The 24,331-nt window shown below is 40.0% G+C and overlaps 1 protein-coding gene and 1 pseudogene across 3 annotated transcripts in view; both read left to right on the top strand.

Annotated features, from left to right (window-relative positions):
• The window catches only part of CNOT9 (CCR4-NOT transcription complex subunit 9), a 31,509-nt gene extending 7,578 nt beyond the window's left edge, over positions 1-23,931 (top strand). Inside the window, exons 2-8 of one of the 3 annotated variants that reach the window (XM_032402257.1) lie at positions 3,310-3,489; positions 4,970-5,085; positions 7,308-7,417; positions 13,262-13,371; positions 19,130-19,228; positions 19,418-19,509; positions 21,128-23,931. In XM_032402257.1, coding sequence (XP_032258148.1) covers positions 3,310-3,489; positions 4,970-5,085; positions 7,308-7,417; positions 13,262-13,371; positions 19,130-19,228; positions 19,418-19,509; positions 21,128-21,296 — 876 coding nt within the window. In that variant the 3' untranslated portion in view covers positions 21,297-23,931. Of the gene's footprint in view, positions 1-2,770; positions 3,490-4,969; positions 5,086-7,307; positions 7,418-13,261; positions 13,372-19,129; positions 19,229-19,417; positions 19,510-20,193 lie in introns of those variants that run through there. The other 2 variants (XM_032402250.1, XM_032402266.1) reach the window with 2 other exon arrangements.
• Positions 8,871-8,999, top strand: LOC116638300 (annotated as a pseudogene).
• Positions 23,932-24,331: the final 400 nt, after the last annotated feature.

Here is a 24,331-nt window from a genome sequence, read left to right as displayed (position 1 = left end):
TTAAGCCACTGCCTTCGGCTCAGGTCATGATCCTGGAGTCCCGGGATCGAGTCCCGCATCGGGCTCCCTGCTCAGCAGGGAGTCTGCTTCTCCCTCTGACCCTCCCCCTTCTCATGCTGTCTTTATCTCATTCTCTCTCTCAAATAAATAAAATCTTAAAAAAAAAAAAAAAGAATAGACTTTGTTGCCAGGCTGCCTGGGTTCAAATTTTGGCTTTGGCACTTAAGTGTTAAATAACTTCTCTGTTCCTCTATAAAATGAGGGTGGTGACAAGTATTTATTTAGGACAGTGCCTGACAGAGTAAACACTATACGTGTTAGCTCCCATTTTTATTTTCAGAAGTAATTGTATTTAGTATTTATCCTGTAACAAACAGGTATTCAGTGGGTTTAAAGTAAGTCCTGCTATTAAGTTGGGAGCAAAATTCACCAGGGATGATGTAAAGGAGGGTCCTTATCCCAAGTATTTCCTGGAACCAAATTGCCCTCACTGCCTTCCCATTGCTAGAATGGCTACAGAGCCCCTAGTTCTCTTAGAACCAAAGCCCTGTGGAGGCTGCAGCTCCATAAGTAGCCTCAAAAGTTGGAGTATTGCTGGCAGCAGGTGCCCATGACCTTAGGTACCCAAGTTGTCACCAGGCATTGGCCCTCCAGGGTGTTAGCCTCACTCCAGGGGCACCATCTCTTTGCTGGAGTCAGGCCAGCTCTGGAAATGGATTATGTGGGGGTGGGGCCTGGTGTCCAGAAGCCATGATATGCTAGACTGGTGGCTACAAGTCCATCCTGCTGTTGTTCACCTGGGGCTCCCCAGGGCAGCATGAGGATAGGGATTCCAGATACAAGTTACAGGCTGGCTCTAGTGGGGGCAATAGAGCTTACTGATGATGGTATTAGGGCGGCAGAACTTTAGGGAGAGTTGAATAAGTAATGACTAATCAGGATAGATACTATATTGCTGGAGGAGTGTCTCTGAGGCCCCTTTAGTTACTGGATTGTGGGTCGTCCAGGAGACTGGGCAGGAAACCCAAAGCTAAAATTTTAGCCCTTGTTTCCACTGAGCTCTTAAGGTGATGTAATACTCTAAATAAACATATGCTGTCTTCTGGTGGGAATTACATTTCCAAAAATAATTTTTTAAGTTGAGGGCCTATCTGTAGCAGTCTGGAAAGGGCAAGTGCTTGGTCAGTACTGCTTTTGCTGTTGGGGGATGGGAAGAACTACCCTGCTCTTCATATCGTTGCTGCGCGAGCCTGTGTTTCCTTGAGGAGCATCACTGATGGGAGTTACAAAGCGCCTTTCAACAGATTACTCTGAGGCACTTAAAGAAGACTTGAGCTGCGTGGTATTTCAGTCCATTTAGCAGAACACCTTGTGGTTCATTCTGTCAAGCAAGTGAAATGATAAACATTAAGCTAAAAGCTTATAATCAAGCTTCCATTTATAGAAGGCTGTTGTTCAGCTTGGGTAGAGTAATTCTGAGTACACCTCATAGTCTGTCTTAACTTTTGTTCTTCAGCAAAAACAGCTGTCCTTTCTGTTCCTCATCATTCCATCTGTACAATGGTAAGGTCATCATTCTGTCACACTAAGGTATAGTGGGAACATGTAAATACCATGGGAAGCTGTGTGATGCAGTTCAAGAAGGCACTGGAGTATGCAGCTTCATACTTGGGTGAATTGAGCAGGTTAATTCCTCTGAGTGTTAGTGATCTCTTTTACAAGTGTAGTTGCCTTTTTTCTACCTACTCACCCTATCTACCCATCTATTCCCCTTGCTTGGGGGAATTAAGTGAGAAAATACTGGGCATAGAGCTAGAAATCATGAATATGTTAGGACATGAGAGCTAGAAATAGCAATGGTAATCATTTTTCTAGTCTATTATCTTATTTTCCAGAGAAGAGTAATTAAGGAACTTAACCGAGGTCTCAAGGCTGTTTGACAAGTATGGAGAATTATAGAAATGCTCAGTTTTTTGGAATGGTGTGATGCTTTAGCACAATAATGAAAGAATTCTCTGTATGGCCCCTACATGAGTAAGTAATGAATGATTCTCAAAGGGGTGGAGGTAGAGTATGTATAAGAATCATTAGAGGGCGCCTGGGTGGCTCAGTTGGTTAAGCGACTGCCTTCGGCTCAGGTCATGATCCTGGAGTCCCTGGATCGAGTCCCACATCGGGCTCCCTGCTCAGCAGGGAGCCTGCTTCTCCCTCTGACCCTCCCCCCTCTCATGTGCTCTCTCTCTCTCTCTCTCTCATTCTCTCTGTCTCAAATAAATAAATAAAATCTTAAAAAAAAAAAAAAAAAAGAATCATTAGAAGCTAGGGAGCTTTTCCAAATTACATAGGTTTTCTGCTCCATGGAGGGGGAGGCTGGAATTACGGGGGAAGGACCAGCAATGGGTGGGGAGGGTGTAAATATTTTTTCTTTCAGGAACTATTATAGCCATATGCTTAAAAAAAAGTTTAAACTATGCAAAGATTTTATAGTATACAATGAAAAGTAAATTAGGGCGCCCGGGTGGCTCAATTGGTTGACCCCCCCCAACTCTTGGTTTCAGCTTCAGGTCATGATCTCAGGATCTTGAGATTGAGCCCCGCATTAGGGTCTGCGTGCAGAGTCAGCTTGGATTCTTCCCCTCTCCCTCTCCCTTTGCTCCCTCCACCCCCCCCAACCCCCCACCTCCGGCCTCATGCACGCAGCACCTGCTGTCTCTGCTGCTCGCTCTCTCTCTCAAATAAATAAATAAAATCTTTAAAAAAAAAAAAAAAGTAAATCTCCCATCTAGGTTCCAACCTTAGTAGTAATTACAGTTAAGTTTTTTGTTGTAGTTGTTACTGTTAGGTTTCTTACATGTCATTCTAGAATCATTGTATATGAATATATAAGAATATACTTGTGTCTATTAATGGAAGCATATATATGGTTCTGTACCTTTTATGTTTTTTTAATTTAGTATCAGCACATGTAGAGCTATTTTTTAAAAAGGGCTACATAGTATTACAAATAAAGATGTACCCATCCTTAGTTGATAGATATTTACTATTTCAAGTTTTCTGCTTTTAAAACAGTGCAACAGTAAGCATCCTGGTATGTCTTCAGTACAGCCCAAGTATACCTATGGGATAAATTCCTAAACATGGAATTATTAAAGGATGTATGCATTTTAGATTTTGATAGATTGACTTAAGTGTATGTATTTAGAAAAGCTCCCCTGGTATTTGGGGAAAATATGTTCCTTCTAAAGCAGAGTAAGACTTGGTTTGACTCTGATGAAATTCACATGTTCACTTTCTTGTTTTCACTTAAAGCCTGTGCCTACTGCACTGGCTCAGGTAGATAGAGAAAAAATCTATCAGTGGATCAATGAGCTGTCCAGTCCTGAGACAAGGGAAAATGCTTTGCTGGAGCTGAGTAAGAAGCGAGAATCTGTCCCTGATCTTGCACCCATGCTGTGGCATTCATTTGGTACTATTGCAGCACTTTTACAGGTGGGTATATATCTGTGAGTTGCAGTTCAGTCCTGTTCATCACACTTCTGTCTCTCTGCCTTTGCTCAAGTGATTTTGAAGACTTTAGTAGAATGATTCTTTAAATGTTAGCATTTGTAAGAATCTGTTTTGGAAAAGTCTAAGGTGCTTGTTAAAATGCAGGTTCATAGATTTTACCCAAAAGATTTATTTAGTCTGAGATTAAAAATCTGTATTTTTCAAAGAATCATGGAACACTACATCAAAAACTAATGATGTACTGTATGGTGACTAACATAACATAATAAAACAAAAATTATAATTAATAAATAAATAAAAATAAAAATCTGTATTTTTAGCAAGCACCTGCCCCGTTCTTAGGTCATTCTGATGCAGGCAGTCTGAGAACCACACTTTGAGCAACACAGCTTTAGGAATACTACAAGACATTTCTAGGTGACAGAGGAGAAAAGGTGGAAGGTAAAGTATAAGAACCGCAGGGTGTATTCTGGTGAACAGAAATGTTAAGACAAAGATAGAACAGCTGTAGGATTAGAGATAGGTATGCTTCTACATTAAAGAATAAATCACTGAAATGTGGTTCTGACTATAATGGTCATTTGTGGAGAATAAATTGGTACAATATAATCCTAAGATACCAAGATAATGGAATAATCATCCTTTAAAGTATTGTCTAAAATTCCTAATAATTAATTTTTCAAATCTGTTAAATGAATTTACATTCAATTCCTACTTCATGTAGCCAAGAAACTAATCTTTTTTTTAATTAAAGTATAATTAACATTATTAGTTTCAAGTGTTCAATATAACGATTCAACAATTGAATAATTCTGTACTCACTGCTTAACACAATAAGTGTATTCTTAATCCCCAAAACTAATCTTTTTTATCTTTACATTTTCAATAAAAGTTTTACAATTAAAATAAAAAGAATTGTTTACAGCAGATGATCCCCTTTGGACAGAGAGTACACATATTCACTGCCGTTTGTACGTATCTCAATGCGTGTACTCCTCTTCTTATCTCTCCCTGTCTGCAGTTGCTACCTGACCAAACTCAGACTTCTTTATGAGTCACTGTGGTTGATTTACTGACACTTGCTATCTGGCCAACTATCTTATCACTGTAACTCAAAACAGGGTGTTGACAAAAAGAAGGGATTATAGCAGTAACAGCCATAGCCCCTCAAATGAAGGCCTCAACAGATGCTGGTTATAAGAGGAAGTGTAGGTGACCACAATTGCCTCCAGAGCAATCTTCCTAGAGACCTACGTAGAAATGTCTCATAGTCTCAGGTATATTTGTGATGAAAAGATAGGAGCATTATTTGTTTATTTTTGCTCGCACTTTGATGATTCAGTTCTTGCAGGATATATGGAATTACGGGTTGGGGGTTTGTAGGGTTTTTGCTTTAATACCATGGAAATTAATTTTGAAGTAGTTACTCTTTATTCATCTGGTGCTGGTTTCCATTTTTTAGGAAATTGTAAATATTTATCCATCTATCAACCCCCCCACCTTGACAGCACACCAGTCTAACAGAGTTTGCAATGCTCTGGCTTTGCTGCAATGTGTGGCATCACACCCGGAAACCAGGTAAGTGCTTTGATGAGCCTGGCAATAGAGGTTTGTATCAAATATGGTCTTTTCTGAATGATGAGAGGAAGGGCATGCAGTAGGAATAGGAAGCATGTGTGTGGATGTGGATCTTCAGGATTCTCATTTGCTTTTTTTTTTTTTTCTGAAGAATTTCTCTTCTCTAATTCACCAAGTTTTCATGTAGTAACAGTACAGTATTGTTTAACATGTTCTTTTATAAATTTTTTTTGCCCTTTTTTTTATTGTGGTAAAATATATATAACATAAACTTACCATTTCAACCATCTTTAAGCCTAGAGTTCAGTAGTATTAAATATATTTATGATGGACAACCATTCCCACCATACATCTCCATAACTCTTTTCACTGGATAAAACTGAAACGATACCCATTAAACCATAACTCCCCATTCCCATAGCCCCTGGTAACCATCATTTTCCTTTCTGTCTCTTTGATTTTGACTACTCTAATACCTCATTTAAGTGGAGTCATTCAGTATTTGTTTTTTTGTGCTTGGCTTATTTCATTTAGTATAACATCCATATTATAGCATATGTCGGAATTTCCTTTTTAAGGATGAATGATAATCCATTGTCTCATTTACTTTTGACCCATTCATAGCAATGAACTTTAAAGGAGTGTTCACAGGGCCTGTGGCCGGCTCAGTCAGTAGATCATGCGACACTTGATCTCAGGGTCATGAGTTCAAGCCCCACGTTGGGGGTAGAGTTTACTGTTAAAAAAATAAAAATAAAAGAGTGGTGTTCACATCCCAAGAAAGATCAGGCATGTAGATATTTCTCCCTCCTGAATCCATGGTAGGCATTACTATGTGAGGCACAGTGCATGGCATTTACTAGGAATTCAGTAAATATTTGAACCCAACTTTTTTTTCCCACTGAACCTAGATTTGGCTTCAGAATCTTTCTTAACACGGGATCCTAGGCAACCTTGTAATAGATCAGAATTGGCATGCCAGTTGACCTGCTACATCTGACAAGAAAAGGGAAATCCTGTTCAATAATCTGTTTTGTGACCTTTATGGTTCTAAGGCACTTAACAGTCATCTTATTGAAGTCTTTTGTCTCTTTATCAATTACAAAATCTGAGTGCTAGGTTGGCACTGACATTGCAAAACTTTAGAGAAGTTAACTATGAAAATTATTCTTAAGCACTTAAGAAAAATGCGAGAGTACTTTGAGTTTTAAAAATTTAGAGCGCTCTCCCACAACGTTAGTTAACTATAAATAATACAAAGTAATAGATTGGTTCTATATTAGTTGCCTGACATATTAGCTTCAGATTACAATGTTTTTAGAGGGGTACCTATGTGGCTGAGTCGGTTAGGCCTCCAACTCTTGGTTTCAGCTCAGGTCATGATCTCAGGGTCGTGAGATCGAGCCCCAAGTTGGGCTCCACACTCAGCATGGAATCTGCTTGAGATTCTTTACCCTCCCTCTCCCTCCCCTTCTGCTCCTCCCCGCCTGCGTGTGCTCTCTCTTTCTCTAAAATAAATAAATAAAATCTTTAAAATTATTCCAAATACTTACTATATCTGAACTGCTCTAACAAAAAAAGAACGGTGTGCATTTAAACATAGATAAATCTGATCATGGCTGCTTTGTTTTCTCATCTTGGTCTATAAGGTTTTGTCTGACTGTACCTGTGAATATTCTTATTCAGTCATAAATTAGGTGAGGGAAGGCACCTAGGAGAATCTCCTAGGCAGTTAATGGCATTTTATGACCTATTAAAATCCACAGTTGGATATTTTATCAGTTTTTGAGGTACTTGGTGCTGATAATAGGGAAAATCGTGTATTTTCTTAAGCATAGACCTACACTAGATTTTTTTTTAACCTTGTTGTTGCTGCCATTTTGAGCTAGATTTTGTGGTGGGGGGAAGGGGGTGAAAGGGGGCTATCCTGTGCACCATTGGATGTTTAACAGCATCCCTGGCCTCTGTTCACTGGGTGCGAATAGCATGCCCTCGGTTGTGACAACCAAAAATATCTCCAGACGTTGTCACACGTACCCTGGAGGGCAAAATCACCCCAGTTGAGAACCACTGGTCTAGACTAATGACCAGTAACTCTTTTCTAGAGATTCCTTGGTTAGGCAATGTTACAGGCCTTACAGAACGAACTACCCGGAAATTGAATGTTCAGAATCCTTAGAAATGAACTCTGGGCCCTGACTGGGATTATGTTTTTCTTCCAGGTCAGCATTTCTTGCAGCACACATCCCACTTTTTTTGTACCCCTTTTTGCACACTGTCAGCAAAACGCGGCCCTTTGAATATCTTCGGCTAACCAGTCTTGGAGTTATTGGTAAGTTATTGGGGTGGTTTTGCAGGTCTGAAATCTTCATTTTATCATAATATTGATCTTAGGTGTTTTGTCTTTTATAGCTTTTGTTCACCAATTGTTCGTTTTTGTCCTTGAGGTTGAGTCTATTTTCACTAATAAATGACATAATAATGAATAAATAGTAATAAATAATACATATTAAGTAATAAGTAAATAAGTAATACAATAGTTCTTATCAAGTGCCATTCTGAGTGTTGTTAATAAAGGTATGAGACCCAACATTTGGGATTAAATTCAACATATGTGCAGAACAGTTACTGGAATCATAGGGAGAATAAAGAACAAACTGAAGTCAACAAAGAGTATTATTACAGAGATGAGAATTTGAGTTGTTTTTTTGGGATGCCTGGGTGGCTCAGTCTGTTAAGTGTCCGACTCTTGATTTCACCTCAGGTCGTCATCCCAGGGTTGTGAGCCCCACGTCGGGCTCCGTGCTGAGTGTGGTGCCTGCTTGGGTTTCTCTCTCTCTCTCCCGCTCTCCCTCTGCCCCTCCCCCCCACTTGAGCCCACACACTCTCAAAAAAAAAAAGAAGAATTTGCATTGGTTTTTTTGTTTTGTTTTGTTTCTCTTTCTAACTTCTAAGTTGTTCTCCCATAACTACATATGTTTGTCCTCTATTTCACCTAGTTGAATTTTTGCATGCCAAAATTAATGTTCCTACATATATTTATTATGGGAGATGTGTCTAAAGTACATTTTACTCAAGAAAATAATATATTAGCTGTTTCAGATCTCAGACTCCCAGATAATAAAGACCTGTCTTTGGATTTGTGGATTCAAGAAGGTTTCTTTCCAAATTCCCTTCAATGTCTTTATCTCGTAGTTTTTGTTCACATACTGACCAAACAATAAGAACATTGTACAAACTGTTTTCTTCGGTTATTGTTTTTATGTTCAACCTGTGTTCATATCCCTATGATTATAAACTATGGGTCAGGAAGTATACTTTAAAAGTTTAGTACTGGGGCGCCTGGGTGGCTCAGTCGTTAAGCATCTGCCTTCGGCTCGGGTCATGATCCCAGGGTCCTGGGATCGAGCCCCGCATCGGGCTCCCTGCTTGGCCAGGAGCCTGCTTCTCCCTCTCCCACTCCGCCTGTTTGTGTTCCCTCTCTAGCTGTCTCTCTCTCTCTCTGTCAAATAAATAAAATAAAATCTTTAAAAAAAAAAAAAAAAGTTTAGTACTTCTGGGGCGCCTGGGTGGCTCAGTCATTAAGCGTCTGCCTTCGGCTCAGGTCATGATCCCAGGGTCCTGGGATCGAGCCCCGCATCAGGCTCCCTGCTCCGCGGGAAGCCTGCTTCTCCCTCTCCCACTCCCCCTGCTTGTGTTCCCTCTCTGGCTGTCTTTCTCTCTGTCAAATAAATAAAAAACCTTTATTAAAAAAAAAATTAAAAAAATAAAAGTTAAGTACTTCTATCGCCTCTCTTGGCCTTTTGGCTAAGATCAAGTGTAGTATCTGTTCTTATCAGTTTAAAAGTTTAGTACTTCTGAGACATATTGCTCAGACATTTTATTGTACATTTAAGGAGTAGCTCCTATCTCCTATACTCCAAATGAATGTTACCGTTTTTTTACATCCGCTCCAAATAGTACTCTATTTAGAAACATTTTTCCCCAATATATTGCTGTTTTTAAGCTATGAAAATTTCTTATATAGGATTTAAAACATGAACAAGGTACCAGCCAAAAGAAAACACTTCTGTCCTTAATTCTGATTTAAATCATCCTACTTCTGCTGGTTTTTTGACCACGACAGTTAGATGATCATTAGGAGATGTTAGGATAAAGTTAACTGTAGGGGGATAAAAAAGATATTGGGACAGTGTTAAGCCATTGTCTACCCTTGCATATGTTTTCCAAAAGTTAATTTCTCCAAGTCAATTGAGAGTACAAGCAGAAGGTAAATATTTGGGCCTAGACTTTTTGCTTACAGTTCAAAGGTTATCAGACAGGTTTGAATATAAATGAAATGATACATAAGAAATTAGAAAATACTTGAAAATGAATAAAATAAAAACATTAAAACTTATAGGATGCAGCTAAAGCAGGGTTTAGAGGGAAAATTATAGCATAAAATGCTAATACTAGAAAGGAAGAGAAGTCATCAATTTCAAAGCTTTCCACTTTAAGAAAACTAGGAAAAGGAGCAAATCAAATTAAACAGAAGGAAGGAAATAATAACGGATAGACATCATTGAAAATGAGAACAGAAAAACGGGGTAAAATCAATGAAACCAAAAGCTGACCTTTTTTTGAGATATAATTGACATATAACATTGTATTAGTTTTAAATGTACAGCATAATGATTTGATATATGTATATATTGGAGAATGATGACTACATTAAGTTAACATCCATCACCACACATGCGCTGGCTCAGTTGGTGGAGCATGGGACTCCTGATCTTGGGGATGTGAGTTCAAGTCCCACATTGGGTGTAGAGATTACTTAAAAATAAAATCTTAAAAATCCATCACCACACAGTTATAAAAATTTTTTTTCTTGTGATGAGAACCTTTAAGATTTATCATCTTAACAACTTTCAAATATACAATACAATATTGTTACCGTAGTTACTGTACATTACATCTGCAGGACTTATTTATAACAGAAGGTTTATACTTTCTGACCACCCTTACCCATTCACCCATCCCCAATTTTTTACTGAAAAAAATTCAATGGAATTAATAAACCTCTAATCAGATAGACTGGGAAAAAAAGAGAAAACACAAATTACAAGTTCCAGGAATGTAAGAGTGTATGTTATAACAGACTGTACACACATTAAAAGAATAACGACTACCGCTAATAACTCTATGCCCATAAATTTGATGACTTGGGTGAATGGACAAATTTTATGAAAGTTTCATTCTGCCAGACTGTACTCGAGAAAATAGATAATCTGAATAGTCTTATGTCTATTAAATTGTTTTTGTAGTTGAAAACCTTCCACCATAGAAAACTCTGGGCCCAAGTGATTTCACTGATAAAGTCTACCAAAAATTTAAAGAAGAAATAATACCAATTCTACAAAACTTTTCCAGAACATAGAGGCTTCTAAACTCTTGGTGAGGCCAGCATTAATTACTCTGATAATAAAACCAGAAAAAAAACATTATAAGAAAACTATAGGCCAGTATCCCTCAAGAACATAGATGTAGAAATTCTCAACAAAATGTTAACAAATCAAGTCCAACAATATATAAAAAGGATCATCATGACCAAGTGGGTTTATCCCAGGATTTTATGATGGTTTAACTTTCAAAAGTCAGTCAATACAGGGGTGCCTGGGGCGCCTGGGTGGCTCAGTCGTTAAGCCTCTGCCTTTGGCTCAGGTCATGATCCCAGGGTCCTAGGATCTTGAGCCCCACATCAGGCTCTCTGCTCAGTGGGAAGCTTGCTTCTCCCTCTCCCACTCCCCCGCTTGTGTTCCCTCTCTCGCTGTCTCTCTCTGTCAAATAAATAAAATCTTTAAAAAAGAAAATACAGGGGTGCCTGATTGACTCATTTGGTAAAGTATGCAACTCTTCTTCTCAGGGTTGTGAGTTCAAGCCCCACACTGGGTGTAGAGATTACTTAAAAATAAAATCTTAAAAAAAAATAATTAGTCAATATGTATCAACAGACTAAAGAAGAAACATCATATGCCCATTTCTTTAGCTTAAAAAAAAAACTTTTGATAGTATTCATCCATTTATGATAAAAACTCCAGCAAAGTAGAAATAGAGGGAACTTTCTCAACCCGATAAAGTTTTAAAAAATAAGTCCTACAGTTAAGATCATAGTTAATGTGAAAAACCACACTTTATCTCCCTAAGATTGAGAACAAGGCAAAGATAATATATATTATATATATGATATATATATAATAAAGAATAAATATTCTCACCACTTCTATTCAGTATCATCCTGGAAATCCTACCTGTTGCAGTAAGGCAAGAGAAAAAAATAAAGGGCATACAAATTAGAAAAAGATTATTTTATGCACTAGCTAAAACAGTCAGAAATTGAAAATTTAAAAACCTACATTTATAATAGCACCAAAACATGATGTAAGTCTTAAAAAAGATGTGCAAGATCTGTAGCTAAAAAACTACAAAGCAATGATGAAAGAAATCAAAGAAGACCTAAATAAGTGGAGATATACCATGTTCATTAATTGGTATATCAATGATTCGATATTGTTGAGATGTCAGTTCTCCCCCAAACATATGTATATACATGTATACATACAGGTAGATAGATAGATAGATTTAGAACAATGCCAACAAAATCCCAGCAGGATTTTTTTTTATATAGAAACTGACAAGCTGTTTCTAAAATTTATATGGAAAGGCAAATGAACTAGAATATTCAGGGTTTTTTGTTTTAAAGTTTTATTTATTTATTTTAGAGAGGGTGTGTGAGCCTGGGGATGGGGCAGAGGAAGAGGGGAAGCAGAGCCCAACATGGGGCTTGATCCCAGGACCCTGAGATCATGACCTGAGCTGAAACCAAGAGTCGGTCATTCAACCAACTGAGCCACCCTGGCACCCCTAGAATATCCAGTTTTTAAAAAGAAGGACAAAGGTGGAAGATGTACACTACCTGATTTCAAGACGTCCTGGAAAACCAGTTGTCAAGACAGCATGGTATTGGAGAAAAGCTAGACTTGTAGATCAACGGAGCAGAATTGGGGAGTCCAGAAATTGACCCATACAGGTATGGTTAATTCATTTTTGACAAAGGTGCAAAGACAATTTAGTGGAGAAAAGATAGTCTTTGCAGTAAATGGTGCTGGAACAATTAGATATCCATATGTAAAACAATGAAACACGGTCTATACTTGTACTCTATAAAAATTAACTCCAAATGGATTTTAGACCTACGTGTAAAGTCGAAATGAAATAGTAATTGGACATCTGCTTTAGGCCATATTAGTAAATTATGGTGTATGCTGTTTGCTATGACGTTTAAAGATGTAGCATTTGTAGATTGCCAGTTCTTGTTAAATGATATTCCTTTCTCTTCTGAAGTGATTGATTTTAGTTGTTACAGATCTGATTAACCTAGGCCTTTCATATAAAAGCTAGTTGATACATTGGGTAGCTTGGGGACCAATCATTTGTTTAATGGAGTTCTGCTTCCCTATATACAGAATGGAGACGATTAACACTGAACTGTGTCTGTTACCTGGTCAGTGGTGTCAGGTTAGAACTCAATAGAATGGGGATGAATTTTAGAAATCATTTGTTCCAACTCTTATTTTATAAACAAGCCTATAAAGAGAAGGTAACTCTATCAAATTTAGGTAAACTAGTTGTGCAACTAGGATTAGAGTTGAGGTGTGTGTGTGTGTGTTTCTTGTTTGGGTACATCTTACCATGTTTGCACACTTTGGAGAGAGTGACAATTAACCAAGAACCAATGTTTGTTTATGTCCATTGTGAAGTAGGATTCAAACTGACACCATTTCTTTGCTACCTGGGAATATCCCTTTATACTGATACAGAATTCTTCTCTCTAACCTAAAGTAAATGGAGAATAGATGGTGGTATTATTGTGATTTAGAGGGCTGACCTGCTGCTGACTATGTGACGGACCACACTTGGTACCTGATCTTTGAAATGCTGATACAGTCAACCTGTGCTTTCTCTTCCTCTTTTTTTTTTTTTAATATCAGTATGAATCTAATTCTCTGTCATGAACCCTAGTTTGTGTTCTCTGTTATTTAAGTTCCACAACTAGCTGGATGAACTCTACAAAGTTCATTTTAATTAAAAACCCTGACTCTGAAATAATTTTGTTTGTCCATATTTTCTTTAGGGGCCCTAGTGAAAACAGATGAGCAGGAAGTAATCAACTTTTTATTGACAACAGAAATTATCCCTTTGTGTTTGCGCATTATGGAATCTGGAAGTGAACTTTCTAAAACGGTATGTGCTTTTCAACGTAGATTCTATATTGTGTTGGCTCTTGGACTATTTATGGTCCTAGGATCATTTTCTGTGTCCCGTCAGGCTTCTTGAAACTTCTTTGTATTTTCTCTTTTAGATAAAAATTGTTAAAAAATGATCATTTAGGGGCGCCTGGGTGGCTCAGTCGTTAAGCGTCTGCCTTCGGCTCAGGTCATGATCCCAGAGTCCTGGGATCGAGTCCCACATCGGGCTCCCTGCTCGGCGGGAAGCCTGCTTCTCCCTCTCCCACTCTCCCTGCTTGTGTTCCTGCTCTCGCTGTCTCTCTCTGTCAGATAAATAAATAAAATCCAGAAAAAAAAAAAAAAAAAAATGATCATTTAAAAACCCCAACCCTTAAGAAGAATATAAAGTTAAACACTGAATTTCTCCCTTTTCTCTGAAACTACTTCTCCAAAGGTGTATTATTTCAGACATTTTTTTTTTTAATTTATTTATTTGAGAGAGAGAGAGCATGAGCAGTGGGGGAGAGGAAGAAGCAGGCTCCCTGCTCAGAGGGCACATTTTTTTTTTTAAGATTTTATTAATTTATTTGTCAGAGAGAGAGAGAGAGAGCACAAGCAGGGGGAGTGGGAGGCAGAGGGAGAGGGAGAAGCAGGCTCCCGCTGAGGAGGGAGCCCGACACAGGGTTCAATTCCAGGACCCTAGGATCATGACCTGAGCCAAAAGCAGACACTTAACAGGCTGAACAACCCAGGCACCCCTTAATCCAGACATTTTTTATGCTTACTCAAGTGTATACTATACGTACTTGAGCTTCTACTTATTTTGCTCTTTAACTATGAATGACAACATGGCTGGGTATAAGGCTCTTACCTAATTTTCCCTGTCAGAACTCTGTTGCCATGGCTTTGTTGTCGTCTGATATTGAATATACAGTGAAATCTTGGGCCAGCCTAAGTTTTTCCTTTTCTTGGTGAATTTGCCTTTTCTGTAAGCTTCTTTTATTATTTTTGAGTTCATTTGATAATCTTATATCAAATTTTTTTTGGAAGAGCCTACTTTGTGTCTCTTATTAATTTTTATAGTTTTTAATTTGTTTTGGCCTCTCACTTCAGCAACATCAGTTATGCTATATATATATCTTTTTTCCCCCTCTAGTAGCTTTCTGCTATATATATATCTTTTTTCCCCCTCTAGTAGCTTTCTGCTTTTTTATTTTATGTCAGGTGATTTTCAGCAAGGCTACTTTTCAATGTTGCTATTTTTAGCAATATCCTACCTCTCCTTCTAAAGTATGCTCACTCATAGTGAATTGATTTTTTTTTTTTTAAAGATTTATTTATTTATTTGACAGAGAGATACACAACGAGAGAGGGAACACAAGCAGGGTGAGTGGGAGAGGGAGAAGCAGGCTTCCCGCCGAGCAGGGAGCCCGATGCAGGGCTCGATCCCAGGACTCTGGGATCATGACCTGAGCCGAAGACAGCCGCTTACCCGACTGAGCCACCCAGGCGCCCTGTGAATTAATTTTTTAATTCAATGAATATTTAATGCTGAGTTGGATATAAGCAGATGTAATGATTTTTAAATGTATTTATTTATTTGTTTATTTATTAAGATTTTATTTATTTATTTGACAGAGACACAGTGAGAGAGGGAACACAAGCAGGGGGAGCGGGAGAGGGAGAAGCAGGCTTCCCATGGAGCAGGGAGCCCGATGTGGGGCTTGATCCCAGGACTCTGGGATCATGACCTGAGCCGAAGGCAGACGCTTAACGACTGAGCCACCCAGGCGCCCCTAAAATTTTTTATTTTTAACATGCAATACAGGGGCACCTGGAAATCAGAAGAGCACATGGCTCTTGATCTCAGGTTCGTGAATTCAAGTCCCATGTTGGGTATAGAGAGTACTTAAAAAGATAAATGAACTTTAAACATGGTACATATATAAAGTAGCAAATTCAAGTAATACAAATAAAAATAAGTCTCCTACCTCAGCCTCTCAGTTCTCCCTGCAGGTAACCAGTATTACCACTTTCTTGTATCCTTCCAGAAGTAGTTTATATGTGTGCATGTTACAGTTTAATTTTGTATTGATTTTTTTTCCTTCGTGGTTGCCCTCTCGCTTCTCATGTGTTTTCAGCTCTTCTTTGAAATTTTTATCCTCTTTGAATTTTTTTTTTGATGTTTTTTAAAATCCGTGTTTCCTTCAATTTCTTTGAAAATGTAGGTAATTATTACTTGTTACCTCTTCTCCAGGTATATCTTTGCAAAAGTTTTCAATTGGGAGCAATTTTATCCAAAATCACTATTTGTTTAAAAATAATGGATGGAAAGAGAGGTGGTAGGAGCTCATGTTGGCAGCTTTTAAATCAAATATTTTATCTCCGAATATTTTCCATCCCATTTACCAGTCTGGTAGATGTTTGTTAGGGAGGTATTTATACCTCTGTATGCATTTTTCTGCTTAAACACATAAAAGGTAAGTGACGTGTGGATCTATGTGCATGTTTTTCTTCTCTCATTTCTTCCCTAATTTTAGGGAGTTTTGTTAATTTCAGTGGATTTCTGGGACAAGATCAGAATGGATACAACTGTACTCTGTCATCTTATATTAGTGGTTGCCTATGAATAGGTTTTCAAGTTGGCTTCTTATGGACGGGGTAGAAAAAGACCCCTTTCTTTTGTTACATCTCTCCCTTTTTCAGGAACTCCATTCTAATGATCCCTCCCCTATTTACATTCTTTGCGCATTAATTGAGTTAATCCATTCTGAATGCATATAGGTTCCCATTAGCTTATATGGCATATTCTGTTTGGTATGATGAATAGCTCCTGGCTTACCTTCCTTTGCTCCATGTAAGCAGAAACCTTACCACATTTGCTTTTTATGTACAATACTTAGTCTAACACCTTGCTGTAATAGGTACTCAGTAAAGCAGGGGGTCTCAACCTGTGAAGTGGTTTTTGTTTTTGTTTTTATTTTTTAAGGGGAGGGTGGGTGTCCGGCTGGGGCCGGGGGGAGCAGAGGGAAAGAATCTTAAGCAGTCTCCATGCCCAGTGCAGAGCTCAACTTGGGGCTTGATCTCACAAACCTGAGATCATGACCTGAGCTGAAATCAAGAGTCGGACACTCAACTGTCTGAGCCACCCAGGCACCCCAGTGAAGTGTTTTAAAAATGGAGATGCCCAGGCCCCATCTCTGACCTACTGAATCATTCTCTATGATGGTAAAGTCTGGACATTGGTGTTTTTTAAAAAGTCCCCCTAGGTGAGTGTGCAGTATAACTATTTTGGGAGACTATTTGTCAGTAACCACTATCAACGTAATCCTACACTGTGACCCAGCAGTCCCACTCTTGGATATATCCAAGAGAAATGAGTTCTTGTGTACATCACAGTATGTATAAGAATGTTTACAGTAGCCTTATTCATAAAAGATAAATTATAGTATAGCCACAAAATAAACTCCACAGTAATTAGGAAGAATACTGGTAAAGGCGGCATAGATGACGCTCATAGGGATTATATTGAGCAAAAGAAGCCAGCACATACATGAATTCATACTGTATGATTCCATTGATGTGAAAGTCAAGAACAGGCAAAACCAATTAGTGGGGATAAGTCTGAGTAATGTTTACTTCTCAGGGAAGGGTTTTTTTTTTTTTTTTTAAGATTTATTTATTTGAGAGAGAGCGTGCACAAGCGGGGAGGGACAGAATGAGAGAGAAACAAGACTCCCCGCTCAGCACGGACCCTGATGTGGGGCTCAATCCCAGAACCCTGACATCATGACCTGAGCCAAAGTTGGACACTTAACCTACTGAGTGACCTAGGCGCCCCGCTCAGGGAAGGGTATTGACTGAGAAAAGACACAAGGGAATCTCCTGGAGTGCTGGAAATCTTTTATATTTTAATCTGGTTGTGGTTCATAAATGTGTACATAGGTAAAAATATATATGCACTATACACATTTTACTGTGTATATTTCCTCTTGCTCCCATAACAAATACCACAAACTTGGTGGCTTAAAACAACACAAATTTATTTTCTTAGAGTTCTGCAACTTAGAAATTGTAAATCAGTTTCTCCAAGCTAAAGTCAGAATGTTGGTAGGGCAACATTCCTTCTGGAGCCTCTAGGAGCATCCCTTTTTAGCTTTTTCCAGCTTCAAGAATTACATTCTTTGGCTCATGCTCCCCTCCTCCATCTTCAAAGCCAGCAGTGTAACATGTTCAAATCTCTGTGCTCTGTCATATCGCCTTCTCCTGTGTGGTCAAATCTCCCTCCAACTCCCTCTTATCAGGACACTTGTAATTACATTTAAGTCCCTCATGGATAATCCAGAATGATTCATCTCCCCAAGATCTTTTTTTTTTTTCTTTGAATTTGAAGTAATCTCTACACCGAACATGGGGCTAGAACTCACAACCCTGGGATCAAGAGTCATGTGCTCTTCCAACTGAGCCAGCCAGGCACCCTTGTCCCCAAGATCCTTGACCACATTTGCAGAGTCCCTTTTGCCATAGGAGGTAGCATTCACATAGTTTGGTTATGGGGGCCTGGATATCTTTGGGGGCCATTATTTAGCCCAACCACAATTTTATACTCAAGTAAAATAGTAAAATAAAATAAATAATTGCCACAGTTGGTTCTAATGAGCAGCCAAGGAAGGGAATCATTAAAATAATTGTTTGACTTGAATTAGACTAGTATTTTTTAGTCCCTTCTGTGCAAGAGTTAATGAGTTTAAATTGAGGTATTCTTTACTATTGCTGGAATAGTGTTAGAAGGGAGGCTTCAAAATCTTAATTATTAAAGATCTTTTAAGAGTGGGAAAAGCTTGGGGCACCTGGGTGGCTCAGTCAGTTAAGTGACTGTCTCTTGATCTCAGTTCAGGTCTTGATCTCAGAGTCATGAGTTCGGACCCTGCATTGGGCTCCATACTGGGCATGGAGCCCACTTTAAATAAAAAAGAGTAGGTATGAATAAATTGTACACACATATACAACACGAGTAGGAAAAGCTTTACTTACCTCATTGGGAAGAGATGAGGCACAGCTGAATTTCTAAACTCATCTTGGCCCATGGAAAAGAGAAAAAGCTCTGTATTCAAAGTAGGTTTGGATCTCAACTCCACGACTTAGAGGCTTTGTCACCTGGGACCTTAACCTGACAAGTTACTGATTAGCAGTTATGCCTGCCACATAGTCGGGGTTTGATAACTGAAAAAGTACCTACATTTTTAAGAATCTGATAATTACCCAGAACCTACCCTTTTATGTAAAAGAGAGTAACAGTGGTACCTACCTCATAGGTGTATTGTGAATATAAAGTGGGGCACCTGGGTAGCTTAGTCAGTTAAGCGTCTGCCTTCGGCTTAGGTCATGATCCCAGGGTCCTGGGATCGAGCCCCGCATCGGGCTCCCTGCTCCGCGGGAAGCCTGCTTCTTCCTCTCCCACTCCTCCTGCTTGTGTTCCCTCTCTCGCTGTGTCTCTCTCTGTCAAAGAAATAAAATCTTTTAAAAAAAAAAAAAAAAGAGAAGAGAAGAAAAAGCATGTTATGCCTTTAGGAAATATCTTGGCACATAGTAAGTATTCACTATGGTAATGCTAATTATTTTGATTAAACTCTGCATATCTTGTTGACTATGATGTGCATATTGTCAGGGTCTCTGCTTCATTTTCTGATTCACAATTCTTCCTGGAAGATGAATCGATCATTGGAAGACAAGTCTGAGCAATGTTTTGGACTCCATTTTTGTTTTTACTCCAGGTTGCCACATTCATCCTCCAGAAGATCCTCTTAGATGACACAGGTTTGGCATATATATGTCAGACATACGAGCGTTTCTCCCACGTTGCCATGATCTTGGTGAGTTCTTTCGTCTACTCGCATTATAGTTACTTCTGATCACACAGCTTAGTCCCTTTGCAGCTGACACTGAACAGCTTCCTGGAACCTTGTATAATGATTCTTAAAATATCTGATCTCTGATGTCAACTAGGATTATTTTGTGTTTGTGTGTTTTTTCCTACCCCGACCCATTTTGGGGGAAAACAGGGTAAGATGGTCCTGCAGCTATCCAAAGAGCCTTCCGCCCGTCTGCTGAAGCACGTAGTGAGGTGTTACCTTCGACTCTCAGATAATCCCAGGTAAACATTTACGAGGATTTATAGGACTTTGGGGAAATACTCTGGTGAATAGTTGCCCCATTTCATGGCATAGCTCCTGTATCTTTAGGGTAGAGAAGGGGTATAACGATAATTAGTCTGACAGAACTTGATTAAATCCTTTTAAAATCTGAAGTGCTAAATTTTAAAATCCATCAGAGTTTTGGGGGCACCTGGCTGTCTCAGTCAGTAGAGCATGTGACTCTTGATCTCGGAATCATGAGTTCAAGCCCCACATTGGGCATAGAGCTTACTTTAAAAAAATCCATCAGAGTTTTATCTCTGTAACTCTGCCCTCCTCTGGCATTCCAGAGAGTCCAGACAGTTCCCAGAGAACCTTATGACACATTACTCCTGTGGTTTGAGCTTTCTGTTGCTACCCCAGGTGGTCAGAAAGAGAAGTATATTTTCAAAGATCTCTTAAGAAAGGAATGGATCCCAGAGGGCGCTTGAATTATATTTTCTGTTCTCTGATTCCTCTAAAGTTCTTGAGCTAATTTTCTTATCTCCCTATGTTCATAATCTTTCTGTCAGAAATCATATATTGTAGATATAATGCATTTTAGAAATGTTTGACCTTTTGCTTTGTAAATCCATAATTCATGCTGAAAGCCACTTGCTCAGGTTCTGCTAAACCACATAATGGGGCAATTTCTATGTTCCTAGGAATGGGGATAACTCGATTTAATGTGAACGCGGCCTTCTGCCACTGAGGTTATTCAAGCCCTAGCTATTTCTTCAACCATATCGTCCTGTTCTTCAGTGGTTCCTGTTTTCATCAGTTTGAAAATATGTTTCTTTAAACTAGTCTGAGTATAAAAGCTGTAACTTTATTTAAAACAGCTTTATAAACCATTAACATTTACCGTTTTGAGGTTTTCAGATTTGACTTTCTACTGCACATCTTTTAAAGAAAATGAAACATTTGAAAGTTCATCTGATAATGTTGCTACCATAGTTTTGTTTTTACTTCTCATCTCTTATTAAGCATTTTAACTATAAAACTGAAGCAGGGGCGTCTGGTGGGCTCAGTCAGTAGAGCATGTGACTTGATTTCAGAGTCATGCGTTCGAGCCCCACATCAGGCATAGAGCTTACTTAAAAAAAAAAAAAAGGAAGAAAAGAAACTGAGGTAGTTTTTGGAAAGATACAAATTTATATTAATTTAGAATTAAAGTTCACTAATTTATCATACTGTGAGTCAGGTCATCTTTCCCTGTTCATGTACTGATTTTGGAAATGTTCCGTTTACTATAACCCATCTATTTTTACCATGAACATATTGACAGTATTTACTGTAATAAATCAGAAAGCAGTTTGAATTCAACTATTGCACCATTCCATTCCATTTTGCGGTGTCTTGGAATTCCACATTGAGACATCGTCCTGAAAATGTTCACAGATGACAAATCATGGAGATCTCTGAGCCCATGCCTAAGACAAGTTTTAAAGAATTGTTATGGATTCTTAAGATAACTTGACTGAACCTCATATTCCCAGGATTCTGTATATTTATGTCTAAGAAAGGGCCTCTTCCCTGTCTCCCAAATGTGGGTTTATTTGCTGGTCTCCCCGGTTGGCTTGTTTGTCTCTGACATAGGGCACGCGAAGCGCTCAGGCAGTGCCTCCCTGACCAGCTGAAGGACACGACCTTCGCCCAGGTGCTAAAAGATGACACCACCACGAAACGCTGGCTTGCACAACTGGTGAAGAACCTGCAAGAGGGCCAGGTCACCGATCCTCGGGGGATCCCCCTGCCCCCTCAGTGATCCTCCCCTGCCCCCTTCTACCACTCCCCCGAGTTGGGGGTGGGGGAATCCTCGAGGAAAACAGCTCAGGTTTTACCGCCGACCAGGAATAGACAACCTCAATGCTGAAGTGCACTGGAGAACAGGGGCAAGGTTGCCCCGCTGGGGTGAATGGGCTGCCTCTGGGACCTGGGCTCCCTCCGCTCCTCCCAGGAGATGGGCTCCTGACACAGCAGCCTGCCACCACAGCTCCAGGAGGGTGTCCACACCAGCAAATGCTGTGTCTGCAGCGTGCCCGCGATGGCCCTTCTCCCTAACCCGGACCGGCTGCGGGCAGGGCGGGGCCGTGGCCATGGCCGTGACCATGACCGTGACCGTGGTAGCACGCGAGGCATGCGCAACGCCTGGGACCAAGCCGGGTGGCGGTCTTTTATTTTGCCTTCCTGGAAGACTCAAGACGTGTCTCTTCATCCTCTCTCTCAGTATTTGTTTACTTGGGTCTTTTGTTTTTGATGTCAGAGAGAGGTGTGTTCAGTGGACACCAGCTGTAATACTCAGCAAAACTTTGTCAATTGGCACTGTTTACAAGTCTGTTAGCTGCATAAGCTTAATAAAAAGTTGGTCTGGGCATTGCATCCCCTCTAGCAGGCCAGTAGCTGCATGAACTGTGGGGAGGAATGGGAGGCAGGGGAAGGGTAAAGCCAAAGGACGACAGGACCCTGCTGCCTCTCTCCCTTCCCTTTCCGTCCTTCTGCCCCCAGTTCTGGATGCCACAAGGACCCTCACCTTGTTTCTGGCTCTAGCTGCTAGCTCTGCCAAATCTCAGTGCTTTTCCCTTTTTCACGTCCCTCTTATTAAACTTCAACAGACGTCTTAATTCATCAGGCTGTCCTGGAAGGGTATTGTATTGGGGGAGGTAAAGCGGCATGGACTTCACCTTCAATTCCAGTCCTCAGAGAGATTTTCTGGATGACTTTTAAAGGTGCCTGGGATCAAGATGACAGGCTACTTGATCCCATTCTTTAGTATGAATTTCCGCAGCGCCATCTGTGTTCACGATTGTACTTGAAGTGGTGTTAGCTGAATGAGTTCGTTTTATTCAGATTTAAGATAGAGGGTTTGACTCTGCTGCTTTGCTGTCTTTTTTTTTTTTTTTTTTTTTTTTGACACATTCCCTGTTGGTCTGTGGGAATTACAGGGTAGCCACTAAAATACTTCCACTTGTTCATATTGAGTCAGAGAATCCCCCTGCCTTCTTTGGAGCTCTAGATGATTCTTCACAATCCAGAGATTCGAATCTGTAACACAATGTAAACTGCCTTGCTTTCCCCCAGTCCTTCCCCCTGCCAACACCTGCTCGCTCTCTCTCTCATCCCCATCTCCAAAGATGGGATTATTAGTCCAATGCTAGAGAGAGACAAAGTTTCCTGTCCCCATCTCACACAAACGAAGGTATCTCCGAGCAAGTCTGGGGAGGCTCTCTCTGTAAGGAGCAAGCTCAGAGAAACCTTTGCAGAGGCAAATTGGCCAACCAAGGGCTCTTTCAAGCCGACTTTCACAAAGAGGGCCGGCATTGTTAGTTGGCTTCTGTCTCAGGAGCCGAGAAAATAGTAATTAAGTAGCCTAGATGTAGGAAGGGTAGAATAAGCACTTACTCCCCTGCCTTACAAGATGAAGAGGAGAACCAGGTGAGCTCTCAGTCTCAAGCCTGAAGAGAAGAGGTCTTGGAGAAAGCAGAGAACAGCATGGACTGGATAGACATCTGGACTTCCCTCAGCCCGTAGTTTTGTGATCTGGAGAGTCCAGCTAAGGGATCTCTGATTTTTGCCAACTGCCTTCCTGCTGAGCCAAAGTTTTCTCATTCCCCCTCCACTGGGGAAGCAGCTGAGACCCAGGGCCTTACTCCCTGGGAAATTCTCTTCTCCATCTTTCGGTGCGTTGGCCATTTTACTGTGCCATACTGTGTCTTAATTCCTGTTCCATCTATTCTCAGCTGGCCTTGGACCCCACCTAGGAGTTGGGGGAGGGATGAAAATGGGTATTATTCCTTGTAGTTGATCCTGATGTCATGTGTGTATAAAGAGACCCCTCCCTTCATTTTTTTGTTTTCCATCCCTCTCACTCCCTAACAGGATTGAAATAAAACCTGTTTCTGTTTTTATAAAAATAATTTTTCCTTTAAACTGGAGATTTGATTTTGTCAATATAGAGACTCTAGGCACTCTGGTCACATGATCCTTGTCACTCCTGCCTCTGCCATCTGTTGGACACAAACACACTGTTCTGCCAAGAGGGCAATGACGGTTCCCCTGTGGCTAGGTCCTTTGGGAAGAGTCCTGCTGCTGGATAAGAGCTGTTTGGGAGGCTGGGGTGGTACCCTTTATCTGATAAAATGTCTTTTGCTGAAACAGAACCTCACTCCTGGCTGTCATGGCCAGAATTTAGTATGGTGTGGGAGAGACCTGAAGTGAAGAGGTAGTGCTGGGAACATTTTATCCCAGACTTTAATATTCATTTCCTCCTGAGGTTCAAGACTTAGCACACATCCCGAGTTGCCATGCCTGTTTCTGGCACTCAGCGGGACAGAGCCAACCTCTGCTTCCAGCTTTTTTCCAAGGCATCAGAGGGCCTATGACTGAGTGGTGGAACAGGGCAAGGAGAGGCACTGCTAGACTTCAGAGCACGCCTTCCTTACTGTCTCTATATAGCATTCCTTTGCTCACTACTCCTGTCGCTCAAAGGCTGAGGAGGGGGTGGGGGGTGGGGCGATATACACAGGTATTGCTGTCAGAAGCCCAAAGAAAACATTTGGAATAGGAAAGCATAGAATGAAATGAAATTCCTGAATGCTGTGGAATTTAATTTTTTTAAAAATATTTTAATACATTTATTTCAAAAACTAATACGACATAAGTTGAACAACACAAGTAACAAACCTAACTTAATTGACAAAAAGAGTAATGTACTCTAAATCAACAGTGTGCATATCCTCTTTAATTACGCCAGAAGCATTTACTGAAATTGGTCATAGTGGACCATCAGGCCTCAAAAAATTT

The sequence above is a fragment of the Phoca vitulina genome, unplaced genomic scaffold (assembly GCF_004348235.1).
Source record: "Phoca vitulina isolate PV1807 unplaced genomic scaffold, GSC_HSeal_1.0 scaffold1, whole genome shotgun sequence".
NCBI classification, from domain to species: domain Eukaryota; kingdom Metazoa; phylum Chordata; class Mammalia; order Carnivora; family Phocidae; genus Phoca; species Phoca vitulina.
Note: the sequence above shows the minus strand (reverse complement) of the source record. Positions and strands in the feature narration are given on the sequence as shown.